Raw genomic sequence first — 22628 nt, 5'->3', positions numbered from 1 at the left:
GGCTTGTTCATTTTTTTCGGAGGTAGATATATCTGACAAGTTCCTAGAGGGTGAGGGAGGGGATGTGTCAGAACCGAGATTGTGGACTGGAGCGGCAGCCTGGGTAGCTGAGGAGTCTATTGGTTTACTAGGCAGGACATGCCGTGCTTGATGGAGAACCATAGCAATTTAAGAACAGGTGAACTTGGAGGCGTGAAAATTACACACATGGATACTTATATGTGGCCCAGAGTGCATGTAATGAACCTACTCAAGTACTGATGTTAGAAGCATGCATTGAACGTGACAACGTGCTTGGTGTTGCCACGCGATGAACAGATCGGCAATATGCGAAAAGAGTAGATGAAATCACCCAGCAATCACCCAATAACTGTGTTAGGACAAGGAAGAAGCAGCTTAGACAGTACGCACCATAAATGTACTGGCGGCACACCATAGTTCATTTATTGTTGTCAACGAAAAAAGAGACGCACCGTGTAGGTCTGTGAACTCCTCGCCGCTGCGACTTCATGAGGCGAATACACCATCTCCATTCATTTGAGAGTGAGATAGGTTTCGCATGCGAGGAATGGATGAACGAGGAAAGGAGCAAGTCTAGGGCACAACGTGGGGGCTCATCGATCACTGAGCAGCACCCCCTACCCTGATGAGCTGCCACGATCCATCCGACAATTCAGCCACAGAAAAACCCGTAAGCGGGCTTAAAAGCATCTTGTTGATTATATGACCACAATACTGCTAGCCAACATGGCCCCAGAAATCATAACCCTGTACATATCAATATCGTCAGTACTAGCGCCCTCCACGTTTTATCCGTACGAAGTGCTTTGTATGGTAAAGCTTGTTGTGTTAGACCGTCGGAACCTCGCAGTAGCTCCGAATCCTGAAATCCGCTTCGTCAGGGATGTGCTTGCCAAGCTTGTCCTTATGAAAAGATATCACATCGAGTCTTGGGCGCAGTGGGATCAACTCACAGGCTCTCTTTGTCTCAAAACAAAAGGGAATGAAATCAGCGCGCCACCGTCTCAGCATAGAAACATCGCCAGGTGATCAAGAATCACTATCAGCGGGTATTAAATATTAACCTGCAAAGCTAAAGATACGAAAACAAGCACACCTAGCGACTGGACACGCCGCAAGTCAAATTATTACTGCTGACTTCGTCTACACCCAGACTCTCCCACGCATGAAGGTCAATCACATACAAAATAGATATAAACGCATTGGCATATGCAATCTAGTCAACAACGGATTCCATGCTGACGGTTGCAGTAGCAGTTGCTGGACCCTCTGTGATACGTTTTGTGGTGATGCTTTCAGACTCGTCTCAGAGATATTTGCGATCTTCTAGAACCCGAGTGCGGACTCTTCAGAGTCTGTGCCGCACAGCCGTGCAATACCTTCATAGCTGATGAAGGTTCTATTTGGGTGGTATGAAGGGGTACTATGCAGTGATGAAATTGAAGAGAGAAAAAAACTTGTTTCAAAAGCTTGGGCAGCCTCCGAGCTCCGCCGCGAAGTTTTCCAAGGGGTCGACATTTGAGGGTCGCAAAATCGCGTCTTCTCAGTACTCTTGGCTCCATATGGTACAACTTCAATTTTCCCGGTGCTATGGCACTGGCTCCCTGATGCAGTAGTCTTGAAATCGATCCCTAGCGTATTTCGAAGAACTGGCAATATTGCAAATTAGACAATGAACAAATGGTGTGCTATGTACACATCCAATTGAAGAGTACTTCCGTTGAAAGGCAAGAAGCGTAAAATTTGGTATCGGGCGATTTCACATGAAGTAAAGAAGAGAGGTCGTAGTGTATGCAACAGCAGAAAACCGAGACCCGCAGGGAAAACAGAAAAAAGAAATTACAATCCAAGTCATCGCGATAAATCAACATCACATAACCTCCACCCGTATCTCCTCTCAGATAGAGAAAAACGGCTGGTCTGCATTCTGACCCTGGTGCTGCTGCTGCACCGATTGGAAGGGGTTGTTTTTTGCCCCAAATCCTGTCTTCTGTGCCGCCAGTTGACCCGCTTGTGTTTGCCCGTAGCGCAGCGCGCCAACATTTCCGAATGTATCTTGACCATCGTCACGGTTCGCAAACAGATTGGCAAGATGCGAATGCTCTTGATCGGCGCGAGTAGAACCACCACGACCCGCCCCTGTACCCGTGGACGCGCTGATGCCTGGGGAAGGTGTTGATGCTGATACTTGTGAGGGCGCAGGTGAAGAGCTGTAAGAAGGTGCAGTCGAATTGGAGTACGTTCCTTGGAGATTGAACGATGGTCCAGAGATGCCGTTGACTGGTGTCCCGGATGCTGTTGAGATGGGCGAAGCAGCAGCAGGAGCGAAGGGATTATTAGAACTAGAGGAGTGAAATTTTTGGTCACCATGACGAGCAATGCATATAAAGCGACGACATACCCGAATCCAGTTGGCTGCGCAAATAAGGATTGCTGCTGCTGCTGTTGTTGTTGTTGTTGTTGTTGTTGTTGTTGAGCTTGGAGTTGTTGCTGTCGGAGCCACTCCTCTTGCGCTGCTTGCTGGGCCAACTGTTGAGCTTGGGCTTCTTGCTGTTGACGAAGCCATTCTTGTTGTTGCCTCAAATACTCTGCCTATTGATGGAACATTGGATCAATCGATAACAAGATCGGATCTTAACATACCTGCATTGCTTCCTGCTGTGCTTGCTGCTGGTATGGGTTAAATGATGTAAACTGTGGCTGCATCGTGTATTGAGGCTGCATAGTGTACTGTGGTTGCATCTGGGCTTGAGGTTGCAAGCCTACTGCATATGGGGTGGGGTCGATAAAGGGGAAGGGATTGTTGCTGCTAGAACCGTTTGGTGAGGATCTGAAATGCACGATGCCATCAGCTTAGATCAGATGCGTATGAACTAACTTACATTTGCGCTTGGTCATCAAATAATGCATCAGCATTCGAGTCCTCGACGGCCTTGTGTCTCTTCGCCTCCTCTTCCTCACTTAATCGTATTGCTGTAGCAAGGTCACGTTCTTCAGCCTTCCGACCCTGTTCCTCCGCAAGGGTCTTTTTTGATGCTTCAATTGCCTTACGGAGCTCGTCTTCATCGCGATCAGCGCCACGGTTGTTCTTTCGTGGGGGTGTTCCAGGAGGAGGTGCAAAGCTCCTCCTTCCACCTTCTTCGTCGTCTTCTCCGGGACCATTGCTTTGCCCTCTGATCATTCGATCGCGCATGCTTGCCCGAGTCCGGCGCTCCTCCTGTAGACGTGCTGGATCACTGAGAAGGTTGGAGATATCCTTGGCCTTCTGCCGGACATTAGCACCACAATCTTTCCCATCTTCATCTACATATTGGAATTCTTTGAGCGTTTTGATGATGTATAAATTGTCACGGAAATATAGGACGACATTTTCGGAACCAGCGTGTAGGAGGTAGTCCAGCACGGTGAGGGACTGGGAGGGAGTTTGAATGGGGGTCCTCCATCGGAAGCACGGCAGCTAACCTTGAATACATGTCGCCAATTCTTGCCTTTATCATTCAACCTTTTATCGAGCATTTCCATGATCTCGACGAAGTCATTCCTGTGAACCACGGCGCATCAGCGCTGCTGGCGAACCACGACCACCAGGCAAGTTGCCCAACGATCACGCACTGATTGTATGACAGCTGAGCGACCTCGTTCATCTGGGTTCCAGATGGTCCCCATGGATCATTAGATGTTGCATCCCGGACTTTTGCCTGTGTGTCTGAGTAACCCTTGGTATAATTTTTAGCGACACGGAGGGCACCCTTGCCAAAGTGCTGGAGCGACATTGTACCGTATCGTGATTTGCAGAATCTAGATTATCAGACTTTGTTTTAGTTGGATAGCGAAGTGGATCGTGTGGTCGGTGTGGGATGCTGAACGGAATGGAAGGATGGATAACTGCGGAAGTCGCCGAATAGGGTTGACATATGTTGACAAGTAAACCATTACATCACACGCCGATGGTGAAGCGGTTATCATGCTTGCCTTCCAAGCAAGCGGCAGGGGTTCGACTCCCCTTCGGCGTACTTGGTTTTTTGTTCACCGTCGCATGCAAGTGCAATAAGACAGTCATTCTTTTGTATTACAGACGAACCTCCTTCAAAGACACACTAGCAACTCTTGAACATTCTTTGGGCGTACTCTTCTTTTCACAAGCGGTCTCTTCTGGCCGGACCAATCGAAGGAAGACATTCGTTCCTTTGTGACGAACCCTTATAAAACGAACCCCTTCAAAGTCACTCTTGAATGTTCAAGGTCTGACTATAGGAGACTACTACTAATCATTCAGGCTACCCGAACCTCCGTGTTCACAATGTCTGCGGTCAACAAAATTCCTCGCGCTTTCTTTATTTCTGAAATCCTTTCCAACGTCATACGCTTCTACCGCGATGGCACGATGTCCGAGTCAAGAAGGAACTTATTCGCCCTTGCACTGACGTGTCGCTCATTCTCAGAGCAGGCATTAGATGCTCTCTGGTAATCCATTGATGGTCTTCATCCCTTTTTGAAATGTGCTGGGATCGCATTACCGGACATACGGGAGAGTGGCAGCGAATCAGAAGACTGCTGCACTGTTTGTTTTCTTGCTTTTCAGCACAAAATACAATTTAATCCTATATCTACGGATGCTTAAATCCCAACAGAGTCACAGCTGGCCATTATTGATTGGTATGCACATCGTGTCTGGTTTTTTTTTTATTACGATGCCAGTGTCTTTTTGGTCGCGTCCTGTCCGATCCTTTCTACAAACCCTTGCCTACTCGAAGGTCCTGATGCCGAGTTTCGTGGTTCTGTGCCATCGGATATGTTCCATCTGCTGCCCCCCCTTCTTGGCCCGCATCTGCAGAGTATTTTTATCAACACCACATGTGGGAAGCAGGATTTTTCACAGAGGACTGCATTGCATGTGGTTTTATGTTCTTTGTATTCAACCTGTCCATCCCTTGAAAATTTTGCGATTTTCTTTCGCACCTATGGCGGCGCGCAATGGGACCCGCCCACCACTTTGACAATGTCGCACTCCATTCAAAAATTGCACAAGCTGCGTGCAGTCGATATACCAGCTCTCACTACGGATGCCCTGGTACATTTAGGTAACCTCTCGTGTATGACCAGCCTTAAGACGCATCTGCCTATTGGCAGTGATCTCGAAGATATTTTCAGGTCGTCCCGCACCGTTCCCTTCGAAAATCTCAGGAGTGTTGATTGGGAGATCGAAGACTGGGCAGATGTCGAAGATTTCGCACGTCTATGCCCTATAAACTCACCAAGTTGTCACTTCGATCTAAGGTTCACCTCAATTCAGACCTACTTCAAATACTTTTTGACTCATTCCCTACATGCGAGGCTTTCAAGCACCTGCAGTCCATCTACTGACGCGAACACACCGAACGTCGAGTCGAACCCACCATAATTATGACGATCAACACCATACTACGGCCGCTCTTGCACCTCAGTCACCTCCGGGTTGTGGAGTTCGATACGAGAGCCTCTATCTGGATTGACAACAAGGATCTGAAGACAATGGCGAGAGCCTGGCCTTCACTTAAACAGTTGTCGTTCAACGAATTTTATGGGTGCCACAATCCCACGTTACGCTACGTGACATCGTCGAATTCATCGAGCTGTGCTCTCGTTTGACGGACCTTGGCATTGGTGATATTACACTCGCTGACATACCCCCATGCTCAGGAACGCGAGGGCATGTGGAGAGAGCGTATGTAAAAGCTTTTTAGACATGATTTCCCCTTCGGCTATGACTTCGACGGGGATACGCTTCATCCGTGATATCGATGACAGGGATTTATGAGTAAGGCGAATGGTATTATTGACTCCTTCAGCCGAATCACTCACTTAACCACTTTACGGTGTATCACTCAATTCTGTCTCGATCAGTAAACAGCCCTTGCTTGCTATGTACAGTAGTGATTGATGGAGAACCTGAGCTCAAGTTGGCATCACTTCTCTTCTGCAGGTCTAAAGATCAACTAGTTTCGATTTGTCCAAGCCAGGCTGGAGATGGAAGTGGCTGCGTTGGTGGAGGAGCTACATGTTGTATGCTGATATTCCGGGGAGAGGGGATTGAGGATGAACGGGCGGGAGTCGTAGTATGGGGGGATATTTTGAAGGGGTGTACTGGGGGATGGTGCGCGAGATATTGGCGTAGGTGGAAGAGCGAGAGCAAGCGTGGATTGACGCAGGCGGTCTTTTCTTGAATCCAAGACAGAACTTGAAGCTCGGGTTGAGGGTGCTGCGGTAAGATGCTTCAGTGACCTTGGACTCGAAGGAACTGGCATCGGAGGACTGGTGGAATATAGTTGCCATCTCTGTCGTCGCTGGCTTGTTGCGACTTCTTTGGCTTCAAGGCCATTGCCCTATAGCTAGATTGACGGGAATTCCACTTCCACTGCAGAACCGCACTAGTTGGTGTACATTACGGTGTGAGAGATGGGAGTATGAGAGTACGTAGGCGTGAATGCGATGAAAACGAACGGGACAAATGCGATCGTTCTTGCCAGCTAGTGAGAGGCATAGAGCTCCGACTCGATGTTTGCCTGTCCCGTTGGCATTGGAGGTTTTACAATGCCAACGAGACAGGCAAACGTCGGGTCCTTAGTAGGATGGCTTTCTTTAGGAATACTTAGTACTAGTCGATCGTGACTACGTGGTAAACGGTCATGATGAGGAGGACGCCGAGATTACTGTAAGTGCTAATAGCCGATATGAAAAATATTTGCTCGGCCCCTTTCTGTACAGCAGATAAGATTTATCACAACCCCACTGACTCGGATCTCCTTCTATGAAAGACTCCTAGTTGAAAGTACATAGTACTGGTCTTGAACGCACATGGTCATGCCGAACTTCGTGCAGTGCGTTGCTCCCGGACCTTGGGGTACATAGAGGCTGACTGGATCCTAGCTGAGGGCCCCGGATGCAGTTCCGTCGCCGATTGAGAATGTCACTTCTCTCACTGGCAGTGGTTTGTGCTCTTTATAACCGCCTAAGACATGACCCTGCAGTGTCCTCGACTAGAGATTTCTTCAGAGGTAGTATGTGACTTGTTGCCTCAGTCCACCACTACTCTGTCAAATTTATGGCTGGCTAGACGACGTGAAAATTTTATAGGCAATCTATGGGGTATATTGTCCTATTGAATCAGTACTCTCATTTCCGCTGACCACAACTCAAGATCACCATGATATAAACAACTGAGCATCACTGAGGGCTGATAACGGTCAATCCATGCGAAAGTTCCTATCCGTTGTCTTCGGATCGTATCGAGCACGCGCAAGACAACACGCATTCGGGAAGGCAGCTACTTGTCTATGTAGTGCAACGAACAATAATTTGAAAGATATGTTGTGAACGACATCCAGCCCAGATATAATTCGCCACATATTGTTCAATCATTTACGTCGTTGACTTGCACAAAGCTCGATGGAGGTCAGGTTTAGCGGACAGGCACACTGGCAGGAGTGAGTGTGAAGTGCCTCGTCGCATGTCAACGGTGCTAACGAGGTTTCGTTTTAAACCAACTTGAATAACTTCTCGCACTTATAATATTGTGAGCTCGGAGTCGCTTGATAATGGAATAGCTCATGTTGATCACCGATGACCCAGGAAATCTAGTTCAGTTCTACGTTTCTCCATGGTATGTGGATAAACGGATGCACTCGGGTGGCCAAGTGCAAAACTTCGCATGCGATAGTGACTGGTTTAAACGACGTGGAATCGCCGTCGATAATGTTATGTGCTGGCTGCAATATTTGCTGGTGTCCCGAGTCACCGCATCGCATTCTTAGCTAGTGTTCATGGCAGATATGCGTCCATCAACTTAGAGTCATAAAATTTGTTCAGGTTTTGCTGCTCTCATCTCGCCAACCTTCCGCACTTGCACTGCCCACCATCCCTTCCTGCGATCTCAGGGTATGCGAGCATCGTGATAATCAAGGGAGTAATAACATATTTCCTGCCCGAAAACTATTGACCGGACCTCTCAAGTGTTTCGAGCTTCTCAAGCCTCTCGTATGCTACAGCCATCAAATCTCTCACAACAACGGCAACATCCTCCCTCTGCTTTGAACGCCACGCCAGCAAACGATTCGCATGTTTGATGAGCTGCTCGACATCGGATTTCGGAGCGATCTCTATATGCTTCTTTGTCCCTTCTACAAGGACAGGAAGGAACTCGAAACAGTGCATGTCGCCAGTTGTGCGGTAAGCGGAGTCCCATGCCCATCTTATCACCTCCCACCACTGCTGCTCTGTGATAGAAGCGAGGGGTGTAACTGATGCCTGTTCAGATGCGATTCGGAGGAAGATTCCAGCTAGATAAAATGCATGCTCTGACCCGGATGATTCGCAGCACTCTGCAATCATGCTAATGCACCGCTTTATATGGCCATCCCGAGACAAATGGGAGCGCCAGTTGGTGTTCCTCGCGAGGGAAAAGACTAGTTGGAGATAGCACAATTCACGGGCGGAATCAAAGCGGAGGTCGGGACTGTGTTTAGTGGGTGTTGCACCCGGTCGCGGACAAACCGCGGTTAGGATAGCAGGGGAGAACTTGGTGAAAACCATGTCCCGTAGCATCGCATTATCAATGGCATCGATCGAGGCAAAGACTTCCCGGGCACTGTGAGCAGCACGAAGGGCAGCATGACGTAAACGGTGAGACATGCTGCTGTCTATGCAAGCCATGAGCCTCTCGATGAACAGATGTTGTTTAGCGGGGCTGCAGGTCACTCCCATGCTACCCAGTAGCAAAGGATATTACCTGCCGTCTCATTTTCGTCGGAATAAATGTACTTGAGGTAATCAACCAGCCAGTCGAAGTCTTCTGGCGAGTGGGAATCATCTTCGGACAGCGAAAACTGAGGGTACGACAAGGCAGGGTCCCGGGGTACCTTGGCAGCGGTGAATGTGAAGCGCAGTGCATTCCGCAGAGCTGCCCGTGAACCCGATGGATCATCTTGTTTGGATGACCTCGGTCGCTCGTGAATCCTCTTGCACACGTTCAGGTTCCGCATCGTGTGGAATGAAGGGTCACGGAATGGAACAAGCTCGAGCATGCGACAGATGACATCGAGGAGTTTCCATGCTCGGCGTGCGACTCCTGTGCTGTCGCTATCGAGATCACCTACATCGCATCCCCAGAGAGCCTGTTGGAACTGCTGCAAGAGACGCTCCCCGAGTCGAGGCAGAGCAGAACTACATAATATCTTCGTTAAACATAGTGGAAGAGACCAAATGAGCCAATAGCACCTTTTATCAATCCGAACTATGTCCTTCTTGTCAAACTGAACCCCGATCATGAGGCAAGCCAGAAGAGCGCAATTGGCTACGATTCGAGTCGGCGGAGATGGAGAGGATAGTAGTTTTGATATCACTACTATGGCGAGTGTTTCTATGTCTTTGTCCACTTGCCCAGTGAAAAAGTGGTAAGGTAGAGCATGGGATAACCACTCAGGGACAGAGTCGGAACCAGCTTGCAGTCGGCCGAACCCCCAGAATGGATCACCGTCCGGAACAGACAGCTTGGCAGCCGTGGTAAGCACCACCGTAGGCACCGCCTGATCTGCGATCGCACACTGACGCCACATCTGTACCAACACCCCATAGTCTCTGCTCCCCTGGACCAGAAATTCACTACGGCTGGGATGTTCCTGAAGAACTCGTCCGCAGTATAGATGACTCAGAGCCATTGTACATGCCGATGCCTTCTCTTGCAACAATGGTACAATGTGCCGCTGAACATCCAAGCAGTTTGTATAGCTATCATACAGCTCATGCAGCGTGTCTGAGACATCAAGATCCAGGGGCCATTCGACCTGCGGAACAAAGCTAGCAGCGGCTAGAAATACTTCAGGATCAGTGGATGTCTCGAGCAGCCACTTGATGCTGGGTGCTTCGAGAGAGCTGGTGAGTGTGTCTGGGAGGTTCAGCTTAAGGTAGTATTGATTCTCGGCTGAAACGCTCAGGTTCTGGTCCGGTGGTGGTGCTTCGAGGTCCCCATCCATTGTCGGAGAGCGCAGAACCAAAGAACGCAGGGAGGATACAAGGTTATGAAGTGCGCCGAAAAATGGCTGGAGACAGCACAGTGCGAATGAGCCGACAGCATGCACAGGGTCTGTAGAGTGAAATGAGCACTGAGTATCCTATGCAATAGTAGCTAGGAGCATCACCTTCAGACATTTGGGTCCAACCAGATTTCAGGGCATCAAGTAGCCGTCGCAGCACACCTAGCAAGAAATGATCAAAGTCTGTTCATGCACAAGAAAACATAACTCACTGGGTACCGACGTCGTCAGCTGCTGGAAAGATCTGTGGGCTAATTTGACCATTGGGCGTAGAACTCCTGCATGTTGACTCAGACTGGAAATAACTACCAGAACTCACAGGAAGATCTTACTGTCGATGCGCAGTATGCGCAAAATCGTCGATATCGGCGTCTGAAATGGACACGCGGGTGATATCAATGATGCCATTACAGTCAAGGAATAGAACAAAAATCCGAAGACCGTTGTTGAAATGACGACCCAGGCAATAGTAGGCTGCTCGTGCCAAATGTTGGCGCTGAGGGCGATCCCAAAGAGCAGAAGGGAGATCTGAAGTAAAATCGGAAAGGATTGCACGACGGCATCAAAATACCACGTGATGATGCCGTCGAACTTCTCTTGTCTGCGCTTCCCTCGTTCCTCCTGCGAGCCACGGCCATATCTGTTCGATTTGTAGTACCCGAGCCACTGCTTGCCTAGTACGGCCCCGAACGCAGCGAGCAAACTCATGCACAAGCTTGCGTATGCAATAGATTGGATCCTTATATCCGATGTTGTCGGCGAAAACGTAGATGCTGGTGCTACGGGCGTAGAGCCTGCTGCAGCAAGGTTGCCAAGTCCGATTTGAACGAGCTGTGTGAGAAGGGCGTTCGTGGTGTCGCTGGGGTCGGGACTGAGCTTATACTCCATGGCTACGATAAAAGACGTGGTGACAGCAGAGAAAAGACCGGACTGATAAAACATCAATCTCAAAACGGGTTAAAGATGAGCATGTGAAACCTACGAAGACCAACATGATATCCATGTCGCCGTTGTATCGCTCGAGGAACTCGCCGTCGTGTTCCTCTGCGATTCTTTTGTATATCCCCCAGAAACGAGAGCGGTCGTCCTTGCCACCCTTGAAGGCAATTGTTGAGTCCTGGAGAACACCCAACACCCGCTCCATGACATTTACTCTGCGAGTATATCGTCAGTTGTGATCGCTTGTCTCATATTTTTCGCTCACACATCACTTAGATTTGGCTGTTCCGTCTGCCCTACGACCTTTTCCGCCTCGCTGAAATAATTCGTGAGTTTATTTGATATAATCGACAAGTGGAACTTACAGAGCTAGCAGGTCACCATCAGGTGAAACCTTGGAAGTGCTTTCCTGTTGAGGTTCTGATGGCCGGGAGGGGGTGTTCGAGCTGAAGTTCTGCTAAGGAGGACCCAGAATCGTCAGGGCAGAAATACTCACATCCCTGGTGGCTCCTTTACTGCCGAAGCTTCACAATTTTCCTTCTCCCTGTCCCGCTGTCAAATGAGGGATAGATTCTAGGATGTCTTAACTTACTCCTTGGTGGGCCCTGCGGCATCATTCTCAGGCGGAGCCTGCTCGTCGCTATTGGCGCTTTGAAGCGGGGCGCTGTCAACGCTAGCCTCTTTTAATGACCTTGGGCTATGTGTGGAAAAGCTTGATGCTCCTGACATGAGGACCGAGTCGGAAGATGTGAGTATCGACTGAAAAGCCAAGCTGAGTTAATAGGATGGAACAACGGAGGCAGAAAAGTCTGAGGCAATGGGACAGAGATAAGTGGTGGCAAAAACTTTATAGAACTAGCTCGGCCCAAGACGCCTGCAAACGCGTGTTGATACTGAGTGGTTCGCGGGCGCTCCCTGTACTGCAGCGGAAATGAACTGCCTACGCCCAAGTCGCATAGCCTCTTTGCATGCACTGGCGCTAGGGATAAGTACTGCAGCTTGAGATGTACATTCTTGCCAGTGCCAGGTATGTGACCTGCTTATTGTATTGACCCAGCTACGTCACTTTGTCGAATTCATGGCTGGCTAGAAGATGTGAAAGGTTTATAGACAATCTAAAGGGTACGTTGTCTATTGATCTAACCAGGTGAGACTACATAGGATGCAGATCCAACCAAGGTCCGCCAAACAACCGTCCACAATCAAGTGCACCCAGTCCTCGTTCCAACCTCATTCTATTGATGTCTCGCGTTCTCTTTGTTCCCGAAATTCTCTCCAACGTCATGATATATTAACACTGATAGCGCCCAATTGTATCGGCCTGGAAGGAACTTGCTCCCCCTTACGCTCAGAACGTGTCACTTATTCTCGGAGCAAGTGTTAGATGCTCTCTGGGAAGCCGTCAACGACCTTCATCTATTCATAGAATGTGCTGGGATCGTATTACCGGCCATACTGGACAGTGACAAGAACTCAGAAGGCTGTCACATATTGATCGCTATGCGCATCGTATCCGGTTTTTGATATTGCTCAATTTTTCGCGTCCTGTCCGATCCTTTTTACAAGCCCTTGTCTACTCCTGGAAGGTCATCATGCCAAACTTACGAGATCTTCGTGGATATTTCCCATTTGATGTGTTCCATCTGCTGCCTCCCGCGTCTGCAGGACATTTCCATCAACATCAGTCACTTCAGATATGAGCAGCAAGATTTTTCACAGAGGACTGCATTGCACGTAGTTTTACGTTCTTTGTATTCCACTTGTCCCTCACTTGAAGATTTCGTGTTTTGCTTTATCACCTACGGCGGTGCACAATGGGACCTGCCCACCAGTTTTCGCGTCAGATTGCATACACTTCTCCGAATTCTCCGTATGTCAAATCGCACGCACCATAATTATTACGATCAACACCATACAGCTGCTCTTGCACTTCAGTCACCTTCAGATGGTGGGCTTCGAAACGAGATCTTCTATTTGGATTGACAACGACGATCTGAAGAAAATGGCGAAAGCCTGGCCTTGTCTTGAGGAATTATACTTGAACGAGTTCCATGGATGCCATAATCTCACACCAGGGGTTACAATACCTGGCCTCATCGAATTTGTTGAGCTGCCCTCGCTTGACGACACTAGTTGCATTGGTACTATTACACTCGCTGGTGTGACCTTGGACTTTAACTATGACGAGGACTTTAACATGGGTTCCCTCAAGCCTTGCCGCTCGGAGCTCTCTCGTTGACATACCCCCCCATGCTCAGAGATCCCGTCGTGAGATGTGGGGTGACTGTTTGGAGCGGGTTTTAGAAATGGACTTTCCTTCATCGCGCCTATGCATCAGCTCTGACATTCGTGAATGAGCATAGCAAATGGTATTTCGCTCACTCAGCCACTTTAGATTTTTATCGAAGTATCACTTATATCTTTGACATATTATCTAGTTGGATTATTCATGGGGTGATACTTTTCGTCTAATAATTGATGGATCCGCCGAAGCTGAACATGATCTCATGTGCATTCCGCGCTTCCAAACTCAAGACTGTTACAACCAACGACAGCGGGTAAATACTAATAGTACTATGTAGTAAGCGTAAAATCCAATCCAACGCAAATATCAAAACACAATCAATCAACTACGACTCCTCCCCCGCCTCTCATACTCAACAAGCATGTCAACCGCCCGATCCCGCGCATCCTCCAACTCATCCCGATCCTCGCTCTGCTCCTCAAACACGCTCGACCCCAACGCTCTCCTCAACTGCATCACCACCTCCTTTTGCGGTCCTCTCGCAGGCGGACTAGGCGGGGGTGATAATATGAACGAAACTTCGTTGTTGTCGGTATCGCAACATAGAATTCGAGATGGGAAGATTCGTCGGAATAAGACGATGGTGCTGAGGACGGTTTTGATGTCTTCGTCGTCTACGATTAGGTCTTTTACGTTCAAGACGCCACTTTCCCATACTTTGGCGAAGGAGTCGGAGATGGCGCTGACGGGGCCGCTTAGGCTACGACCTGCGCTGACGGTCTCGTGCCATTGGGCTTCTTGGTCTGCGTCTTGGGATTGGGAGAGTGCGCTGGCGTGTGAGCGGGTGACGGTTTGCACGAAGAGGTCTGAGGTGTGAGAGCGGAGGCGTTGGCAGAGGAGGGTTGTGGCGAGGGTACCAAGAGGCGTTAGGGATGTTGTGGGAGACGTCGATGCGAGTGTCCGGGCGGCGTCTTCGAGGGAGAGCGTCTTCAGCACTAACCGCTCGTAGGGGCGCACCACCCCGACACGAGCACGGTTCCATAACCTCTGCGAACGATCCTGTATGTAAATGATAGGGAGGGAATGGGCAAGGAGTGCTAGTGTCGCGAGGTCACATGCTTGATGTGTCGTTTTGCCAGATGCGCCTATCAAGGAAGAGAGACGCAAATATACCCGAAGACGAAGAAGGGCGGGAGCCGAGGAGGGGTGAAGAGTAACGAGCTCTGCTAGGCGAACCCATGCCCTGCGCTCAAGTTCAGAATCGGAGCCCTCGTTCACCTTACGCCTAGTGAAAATGCTTCGTACTGCTCCAAGTGCACCGGTGCTCAATCCGAGTGCGTTAATGAGAGCTTCATATTCGTCCTGAGAACCCCTCTGAGCAAGCGCATCCGACAATGGACTTTTGGACTGCTCCTGGCGGGTGGTTCTCTCCGTGGACGTCGAATCCCCGTCTGACTCAGAGTCACTGACATCGGGGGAAAGGGGGGGAGAAGGGGGCTCGATCAATTCGTGAGTTGCCAGTGCTGCTTGACTATAGATCAGGTGGCTAAAGGGTATGAGGCGCATGATCTTGTCACGTTGAATATACCCTGGTAGAGGCACCCACGGGACGAGGATTGTGACAAGGACCAGAACAGATGCGAGGAGGTGGATAGCTTGTACAGCGCTGCTCCATGACCACGACGTAGCAGCGGCGACAGGCGTAGGATCTGCAGAAAGAACCGACCCTTGATGCGTATGAGGATGTGAAGCACCCGTAGAGGTAAAGGGCGAGTTGAAGAACGAGAACAGCGCAAATACGGCAAGAAGGTACTGCTGGGGCTGTGCCTGCATAGTAACATCGCCCTGTATGGGTGCGGCAACAGGACTGCTAAGCACGACGGGTGCGGCAACGACAATTGGGGCTGGGGCGCCAGGTTGGACCTTGCGGGGTCGACCTCGCTTGCGCTTCTCCGGTACTACACCAGGGAGGCCCTCGATGATGGGCGCGGGTGCGGCAGCGGCAACAGGAACGATGGGATGTTTTTCCTTCTTTGCTGCAGGTGCTTTTGTCACTTTGGGCTTCTTGCGGGCACGCTCAGAGTCATCACCCTCGTCTTCGCCATCACCGTCTTCTTCGTCGCTGCCTTCGTAGGCTTCGACTTCGTTGTCGATCTCATCACGCTCTGGGCCACCAAATTTCTTGGCCCATTCGTGATCCCATTCAGCAAGAAGAGGCTCGGCACCGTGAATGCCAAGGATGAGGGTACGCAATCCTTCTTGCTCACGTCTCAGTCTGATCTCACGCCTTTTCAGGACTCTGTTATGATATGATCAGCGCAAGCGTGATTATGGGATTAGGATTTTTCTCACCGAATATACTCGACAGCCTTGCCGAGTACGTTGGCCTTGCTTCCTTTCCTTGCGACTTTGACACCGTCAATGTACCCACGTTCATCTACGACATCGCCTTCCTGGGTAGTATTCTGATCTAAAACACGAAGAGCAGGGACGGCAGCCTTGAGGCTCTGAATGCGTGCGTTGAGGTTTGTACGGTAACGGCGCTCGATGGTGGTGTGACTGGTCTTTGGGCGACTAATGACAGTAGCGCCTACAATCTGGGGATTATGCGTAGATGATCCAGAGTCAGAAGTGGGAGTAGTTGGACCAGGAGATGGAGAGGAAGACGCGGAAGAGGATAGATAAGACTGAGGGGCGGGCTTGTGTTTTGTTAGTTTGGAGGCAGGGATTGCAGCAATAGATGATATAAGGCGGGGTATTGGCAATTTTGCCTGCATAACCACTCCAGAGAAGGGGTCTGTGATATTCCATGAAGAACTCGGTTGGGAAGCGAGAAATAGATATGCATACCTGTGCCCGTGCCCGTGCTAATCGGTACCATGACCGGAGACACGGATGTACCGGATGAGACGCTCATCCGGGGTGATTTCTCATCAGCAGAGCTGGTGGAAGCTGAGGCAGAACTGAGAGTAGGGGAAGAGAAGGTGAACGGAAAAGAGGACAGTAAATCCTGGGGCTGGACATGAATAGAGTTCATGTCGAAGACATTCTGAGATGTGCCATTATAGTGCAATGTACTTGGGTCTACTGCCATAGACAATGCAGCATTGAGGTCTAGGTCCATAGGGAACGAGAAGTCGAAAGAACCGCCAAGATCAAGCTTTGAGTTCTGGTCGTCCAAGGACTGCTGCGGCCAGAGGGATGAAAACTGGGACCAGTCTGATGGAGATGGCGCTTGGGATGAAGACGTTTCTGAATCTGATAGATTATTTAAGAGCATAGCGAGCGGGTCATTTGGATCCAGGCCGAGCTCATCGTTTGTAACATCCTCGACGTGTAGTTCACCGTCCATGTTCATTTGCGAGAGAAAACCAGTAGCCGGGCAATGCAAAGTAGTTACTTATAAGTTCTTGCATCGTGCCACTTTCATGATCGCACCACTTCCAATTTATTCATAGCTTCAAATAAGGAAGATTATTCTCACGACCACAAACCTTGTCTAAAGTATGCCACGGCCCGGAAGAGCAACTTACTGTTACATGATAACCGTAGGTACAGTTATTTGTGACGGCCCCCCAACGCACGACGGTATCACAAAAATATTGCAGAGGATGGAATCGATAGTTTGGGCTGATAGGCAGTCCGAACTCATCTAATTCCCTGAGAGGTGAGTGATCCTGCGCAGGAGCATCGAAGCTTTGGCTGTGATGTTCTTCACGACTGCAGTTCTGTCGAAAAACTTCGTGTCAGATCGTTACCTCCCTCAAATTCACTGGAGTTTGACCAGTGCGTCAGCTACAATTCGTATAAACCCCCCTCCACGAGTAAGTGGAATGGTGATACAGTGACTATCACGAACAGCAACTCTTCGTGCATGAAGGTCATGTTGGTCTTTCTCGGTGCACCTTCAACAATCATCATTTTTCCCAGTTGCCCCATGTCATCATGCCCAAGCTCATAGCCAAGGGCCACTTCGTCATGAAGTTCCCGGTTGCATTGCTAAAGGCGATGATCAGCAGCCGGAGGGAGGTTGCGGAGCTGGAGAACCTGGAGAAGAACGAGGAGGAGTTGGATAGTATGGACTCTGAAATATTCCGTTGAATCAAGGTGTTTCATGTGCATGGGGGACCAGCTCTGTCGCCCAAGAACAGGACGTGGTTCGAGGAACACTGTGCGGGACTTATCAACTCTACTTCGTGTGGGATTGCAAGAAGATGCGAAGGAGTAGTTTAATCGGTTCAGGGAAACGTACGCGTGTTAGTGAATTGGGCAACATCTTCACGGTTTTCGTCATGTGTCTCGGTTTTATTCTACGGATGAGCAAAGGTCCTGACTGCATGGGATGTTCAGTTTCTGGAGTAATTACTTGCTACTTGAGAGGCTCGTCTCTGCAAATCCCTCACCTAATGATTCACTTTTACACATCGAACGCCAACCTGATGGCATCTGTCGCATTTGATTGCGTTCTCTTCCATCGACGATGTCATAGCGCTCACCTTGGGCATATTTTTCTAGCTCTCTCCGGGTGGTATCTTGGCCTGTAGTAATGATGCGACCCAGTGCGGAATTGTGGATTCTATATACCAACCTTAAGTTCTCTGTAGTTTCGTTGAAACTACGATGGGTAAGGTAAGTGGTTATTGCGGCTAAGAGAACAACCTCGCCGACCAGTTACGACAAAGAGAGTACAAAATGCCTCTCATTTCCCGTACCCTTGATCGTATCAGGTTATCTTAACCTATCCGCGGCCACGTTGCGATCGTCGCTGTCAAAATGCAACCAAAGCCAGTATATCATATCAAGCAAGCGCGTTACCGCGTCTAACTTGACCTTATCACATCACGATTGTATGGTAAGGGATAGTAGAATGAAGAAGAAAGGCAGAGATTCAGAAGTGACTAGTGAAGCCCGGAATGCACCTCAGTCTCTTTATTGAGATACCTTGTCTTTTCAAGGAAGAACGGCACAATCGAACTGGGTAACGCATGCCGGTTTTTGGGCTACAAGTCAAAGGATATCGATAAAGATTATTGGTCGAGACAGAATTGAGTAACATATCGCAAAGTAGGTGGCGCTGAGTGAATGATCTAGCCGAACGAGTCGACAACACCATCTACCATGCTCATTCAGGGTTGGAGTATACGCGCGATGGAAAAACGGTTTCTAAAAGCTGCCTTATACGGACCATCCACATGTCATCATCACATCCCTGAGCATGGGGGGTGTGTCAACGAAAGGTGTCCTAGAGTGCCCGAGCGGCAGGGCTTGAGGGCATCCATGTCAACGTCTGTGTCCAAGTCCAAGTCCAAGTCCAAGTCCACATCAGCGAGTGTAACACTGCCAATGCAAAGCGTCGTCAAGCGAGGGCACAGGTCGACGAATTCGACAAGGCCAAGTATTGTAGCCCCTGGCGTCGGATTGTGACACCCATGCGACTGGTTGAACCACAACTTCTCATGAGAAGGCCAGGCTTTCACCAATTTCTTCAGGACATCGTTATCAATCCAAAGGGAAGATCTCGTTTCGAATTCCACGATGCGAAGGTGGTTGAGGTGCAAGAGTGGCCGTATGATGTTGATCGCGATAATGATGGTGGAAGTAATTTGACACTTAGGAGATTCGTAGAGGCGTATAGAGTGCAGGTACATGAAGACCTCGCGTGTATGGAGCGAGTCAAAAAGTATCTGCAGTAGGTTTGGATCGAAGTGATAACTGGGTGAGTCTATGAGGCCATAGACGTGTGAAAACTTCGACACCGGCCCAGTCTGTCGCAGTCGATGGGCAGGTGCGTCCCCAGGCTGTTCAGGCACGGGAGGCTACCCAGATGTGCCAGGGTATCCTTGGTAATACCCGGTACAGTGACTGTACGCAGCTCCTGTAATTTTTGAAAGAAGTGCAATGCTGCCCAAACGGTGGGCGGGTCCCATTACACGCCGTCATGGATGCAAAACGCAAAATTTTCAAGGGATGGACAGGTTGAATACAAAGAACGTAAAACCACATGCAACGCAGTCCTCTGTAAAAAAAAATCCTGCTGCTCATATGTGAAGTGACTGGTGGTGATGCATATGTAAATGTTCTGCAGGCGTGGACCAAATAGGTGGCGCAGCAGATGGAACGCATCCAATGGGAAATAACCACTAAGATCTCGTAAGTTTGGCATGAGGACCTTCGAGGAGTAGGCAAGGGCTTGTAAAAAGCATCGAATAGGACGCTGCCAACAAGACATTGGTACCATAAAAACCCGGACACGATGTGCATAGCGATCAATAATGGCCAGCTGGGACTCTGTTGGGATCTAAGCGTCCGTAGATATAAGATTAAATTGTATTGTGTTGAGAAGCAAAAAAGAAAAACCAACAACCCGGCAGTCTTCTGAATCCTTGCCATTGTCCGGTAATAAAATCCTAGCACATTCTATGAATGGATCAAGGCCGTTAACGGTTTCCCAGAGAGCATCCAATGCTTGCTCCGAGAATGAGCGACACGTTAACGCAAGGGCGAACAAATTTGTTCCTGACCGATACGTTGGGAGCCTAGTGCTGTTGATGTGGCTTATGACATTGGAGAGAATTTCAAAGAGAGCGCGAGACAAATATTGAGAGCAAGAACTGAGATGAGCACGTGACGCGCGTGATTGTGTGGTGATATTCATTGTGGACGGTTGTTTGGCGGGAGCCTTGGAAATGAACAAAGCGTCGCGTCCGGAGACAGTGAATTCTTCTATTAAGCCATCATCTAGGCTCGTGACCAGCCTGGCTTGAACAAATCAAAACCAGCACTCCGATTCTGAGAGGGAGAACTTGGACGGCACTCACTGGGATACTAGATAAAAGGGAAATGCACATGCATAGCATAATCAAACTGGAAATTTTAGGTTTATAGGTCAATGCAGAGCCGTTTGGTGTTTTAGCTCACCCGCGTCTCAGTACCAACCATTAGTTCGTACCTCGAGCGCCCACCTGCGATTATGCCACAGTATTTGATTGCGCAGTTTGTCATGTCCTAGCGGGCACCTCGGGCACCTTTCCCGCAATGTTGGTGACATGATGCGGGTGAGTGGTTGGTCTCTGTTAAGAATAACAACCTCGCTGCACACCCTCGGATGAAACAGTTATTCTCAATATACCTGGACACAGAGGGGTAATGATTGCAGAATGCCTCTCATTTCCGTTCTTGAAAGTTTGATGCGCTTCCTAATGTGCACAAACCTACCTTCGCCGGAGTAGGTGATCGGGACTGATTGAGAGTCCTCTTCACTCCGCGGTGTTCTCTTGTGTCCCTCCGAGACTTGATTGGTTCTATTTTTGGGCAAGCATCGACTCTTCCCGGAGGTTATACTTACATTCAGACGAGGTTTGTTCTTCTAGTGATAATACATGTCACTTATTTGACAACCACCACTGACCAATGGCGCGAAAGAGAGAAAGATGTGCTATCCAGTTACTTCCCGCAGAGACGTTGTGCAGCATCTTCAAGACTTGTGCTGGAAGCCGAGCATCGTACGCTGGAGGGAAGCCTGCCGTTCCCTCACACCATGGCATTGGTGTTCAGACATTAGCGAGGCGTCGTGTCTTCTGCACCTGAGCTGTGGACTCGGATGTTTTGTGCGCTGCCCCGGAAGAAGGCCCAGCGGACGTTAAGTTCACAGCTGGAGAAGACGAACTGCTATCTAGTCCATTCGACCATAACGACCAGCATTATTGCCCAAGTGAAGTTCGTGCGATTTTACGCTGCATTGCACCGCATATTGGACGACTCAGGAGTTTTTGAATATCTGACTTCTACGGGGCATACAATCATCACCTCAACATGCTAAAAGGATGTGCGCCCCGACTCGAGTGTTCACAACTCATAGACACCACCGCCTACTTGACCGATAACCCGCAAGGGTTTTTCAATTTTGATTGTCCCGTCCTTAAGATCTTTGATGTCGACTAGCTCGTGGTATTAACCACTAGTGGCTGAAGGACACATCCAGTTCGTGACGACTTCATGCAAACCCAACATTGAACATTGGGCGTCAATTTATTTTTTTGCATGTTGCACGCAGTACCACGACGAATACCTTGCCTCATTCTCGACAGCGTGTGCTTGGCACAGCATGATATCACACATAACAACATGAAAATCGGGACACAGAAAGTGATCCTGCGTCGAAGTTTTGGCTGCGATCGATGACAATTGCCGGGCCATTGTTCTTCACGACTGCAGTTCTTTCGTGTCATACCGTTACCTCCCTCAAAATCACTGGAGTTTGATGAATGCGCCAGCAAGAATCCGCACATATCTTCCTCCGTGGGCAAGTGGAATGATGATACAGTGACTACCACGAACAGCGATTCTTCGTGTATGAAGGTCATCTTGGTCTTTCTCGGCGTACCATCCAACGGCCATAATTTTTGCCAGTGGCCCCGTGTCACCATGCTCAAGCTCATAGCCAAGGGCGACTTCGTCATGAAGTTCCCGGTTGCATTGCTGAAGGCGATGATCAGCAGCCGGAAGGAGGTTGCGGGGCTGGAGAACTTGGAGAAGAACGACGAGGAGTCGGATACCATGGACTCCAAAAGCTTCCGTCCGATCAAGGTGCTTCATGTGCATGGGGGACCAGCTCTGTCGCGCAAGGAGAGAGCATGGTTCGAGGAACACGTACGGGACTTCGTGTACAACTACAAGAGAATGTGAAGGGGTAGTTGAATTGGTTCAGGGAAACGTACGCGTGTTGGTGAATTGGGCAGATTTCGATGACGTGTATATCGGTCTTTCTTCTACGTATGCATAAAAGGTCCTGGATGTTTAAAATCTGGAGTAATCGCTTGGGTGCGTCCCAGGTCAACCTGATGGCATCTGCGATTCTGTCACATTTGATGGTACAGCTTCTCTTCGATCGACGATGTCATCATAACGCTCACCTTGGGCGTACGCCGCTTGTTTTCTAGCTGTCTTGCGTGCAGCCGACGCCTCGTGTAATCTTGGATTCTGTGTGCCAACCTCAATTCCTCTGCAGCTTCGTTGAAGCTACAATTAGGTACGGTAACGACCGCGCTGCGCAGATTATCTTAAAGAAAGGACATATAGTGCCTCCCATTTCCCATACTGGCGTACCCTTGATCATATCGGGGTATCTTGACCTGCCGGTGGCCACGGAGCGATCGTCGCTGTCAAAACGCATATACTGAAGCAAGCGCGTTGACGGGTCTAACTTGTCCTGATGTTGTCGGTGTCTGAACATACAGTAACATAGTTTTTCGGGAGCCTTTCGGGACCTACATAGCACCGATGACGTTAATGATTGTGACCGGTCCCTGTTATTGAATTTGCAGGGACGAACCTGCTGAGGGTCCTAGGCAGGCGTG

At 49.3% G+C, this 22628-nt stretch overlaps 8 protein-coding genes and 1 non-coding gene across 9 annotated transcripts; 2 read left to right on the top strand and 7 right to left on the bottom strand.

Annotated features, from left to right (window-relative positions):
- Positions 1-1585: 1585 nt before the first annotated feature.
- On the bottom strand, positions 1586-3887 carry EDB91DRAFT_1328289 (ENTH-domain-containing protein). The gene is made up of 6 exons (XM_041325275.1): positions 3634-3887; positions 3484-3562; positions 2904-3433; positions 2665-2851; positions 2423-2613; positions 1586-2363 (listed from the first exon to the last, which is right to left on the bottom strand). Exons 1-6 carry the CDS (start codon positions 3792-3794, stop codon positions 1919-1921), a joined length of 1593 nt encoding a protein of 530 aa, XP_041179231.1. The 5' UTR covers positions 3795-3887; the 3' UTR covers positions 1586-1918.
- A 75-nt stretch (positions 3888-3962) lies between these two features.
- EDB91DRAFT_t58 lies at positions 3963-4034 on the top strand. The gene has a single exon. It is a non-coding gene; the product is annotated as a tRNA-Gly (tRNA).
- A 3843-nt stretch (positions 4035-7877) lies between these two features.
- On the bottom strand, positions 7878-9184 carry EDB91DRAFT_1122323 (uncharacterized protein). The gene has a single exon (XM_041318283.1). It carries the CDS (start codon positions 8758-8760, stop codon positions 7990-7992), a length of 771 nt encoding a protein of 256 aa, XP_041179230.1. The 5' UTR covers positions 8761-9184; the 3' UTR covers positions 7878-7989.
- A 613-nt stretch (positions 9185-9797) lies between these two features.
- On the bottom strand, positions 9798-12203 carry EDB91DRAFT_1200042 (uncharacterized protein). Its single transcript, XM_041320645.1, has 10 exons — positions 11620-12203; positions 11524-11571; positions 11393-11473; positions 11293-11343; positions 11071-11242; positions 10577-11018; positions 10421-10550; positions 10301-10366; positions 10194-10250; positions 9798-10138 (listed from the first exon to the last, which is right to left on the bottom strand). Exons 1-9 carry the CDS (start codon positions 11754-11756, stop codon positions 10229-10231), a joined length of 1149 nt encoding a protein of 382 aa, XP_041179229.1. The 5' UTR covers positions 11757-12203; the 3' UTR covers positions 9798-10138; positions 10194-10228.
- A 1011-nt stretch (positions 12204-13214) lies between these two features.
- Positions 13215-16686, bottom strand: EDB91DRAFT_1122313 (uncharacterized protein). Its single transcript, XM_041318282.1, has 3 exons — positions 16123-16686; positions 15625-16069; positions 13215-15571 (listed from the first exon to the last, which is right to left on the bottom strand). The coding sequence occupies exons 1-3, from the start codon at positions 16628-16630 to the stop codon at positions 13654-13656; spliced, it is 2871 nt and encodes a 956-aa protein (XP_041179228.1). The 5' UTR covers positions 16631-16686; the 3' UTR covers positions 13215-13653.
- Positions 16687-16979: 293 nt separating this feature from the next.
- On the top strand, positions 16980-17373 carry EDB91DRAFT_1246584 (uncharacterized protein; the record flags this gene model as incomplete). The annotated part of the gene is made up of 2 exons (XM_041322682.1): positions 16980-17096; positions 17134-17373. 2 exons carry the CDS (start codon positions 16980-16982, stop codon positions 17371-17373), a joined length of 357 nt encoding a protein of 118 aa, XP_041179227.1.
- Positions 17374-18029: 656 nt separating this feature from the next.
- Positions 18030-19059, bottom strand: EDB91DRAFT_173780 (uncharacterized protein). Its single transcript, XM_041326319.1, has one exon. It carries the CDS (start codon positions 18918-18920, stop codon positions 18474-18476), a length of 447 nt encoding a protein of 148 aa, XP_041179226.1. The 5' UTR covers positions 18921-19059; the 3' UTR covers positions 18030-18473.
- Positions 18886-19875, bottom strand: EDB91DRAFT_173703 (uncharacterized protein). The gene has a single exon (XM_041326318.1). The coding sequence runs from the start codon at positions 19660-19662 to the stop codon at positions 19075-19077; it is 588 nt and encodes a 195-aa protein (XP_041179225.1). The 5' UTR covers positions 19663-19875; the 3' UTR covers positions 18886-19074.
- Positions 19876-21519: 1644 nt separating this feature from the next.
- On the bottom strand, positions 21520-22504 carry EDB91DRAFT_1080577 (uncharacterized protein; the record flags this gene model as incomplete). Its single annotated transcript, XM_041315250.1, has 5 exons — positions 21520-21885; positions 21926-21941; positions 21990-22153; positions 22185-22330; positions 22378-22504. 5 exons carry the CDS (start codon positions 22502-22504, stop codon positions 21520-21522), a joined length of 819 nt encoding a protein of 272 aa, XP_041179224.1.
- Positions 22505-22628: the final 124 nt, after the last annotated feature.

The sequence above is a fragment of the Suillus paluster genome (assembly GCF_016628075.1).
Source record: "Suillus paluster strain FC165 chromosome Unknown EDB91scaffold_15, whole genome shotgun sequence".
NCBI classification, from domain to species: Eukaryota; Fungi; Basidiomycota; class Agaricomycetes; order Boletales; family Suillaceae; genus Suillus; species Suillus paluster.
This window is presented reverse-complemented; position numbering and strand designations above follow the sequence as displayed.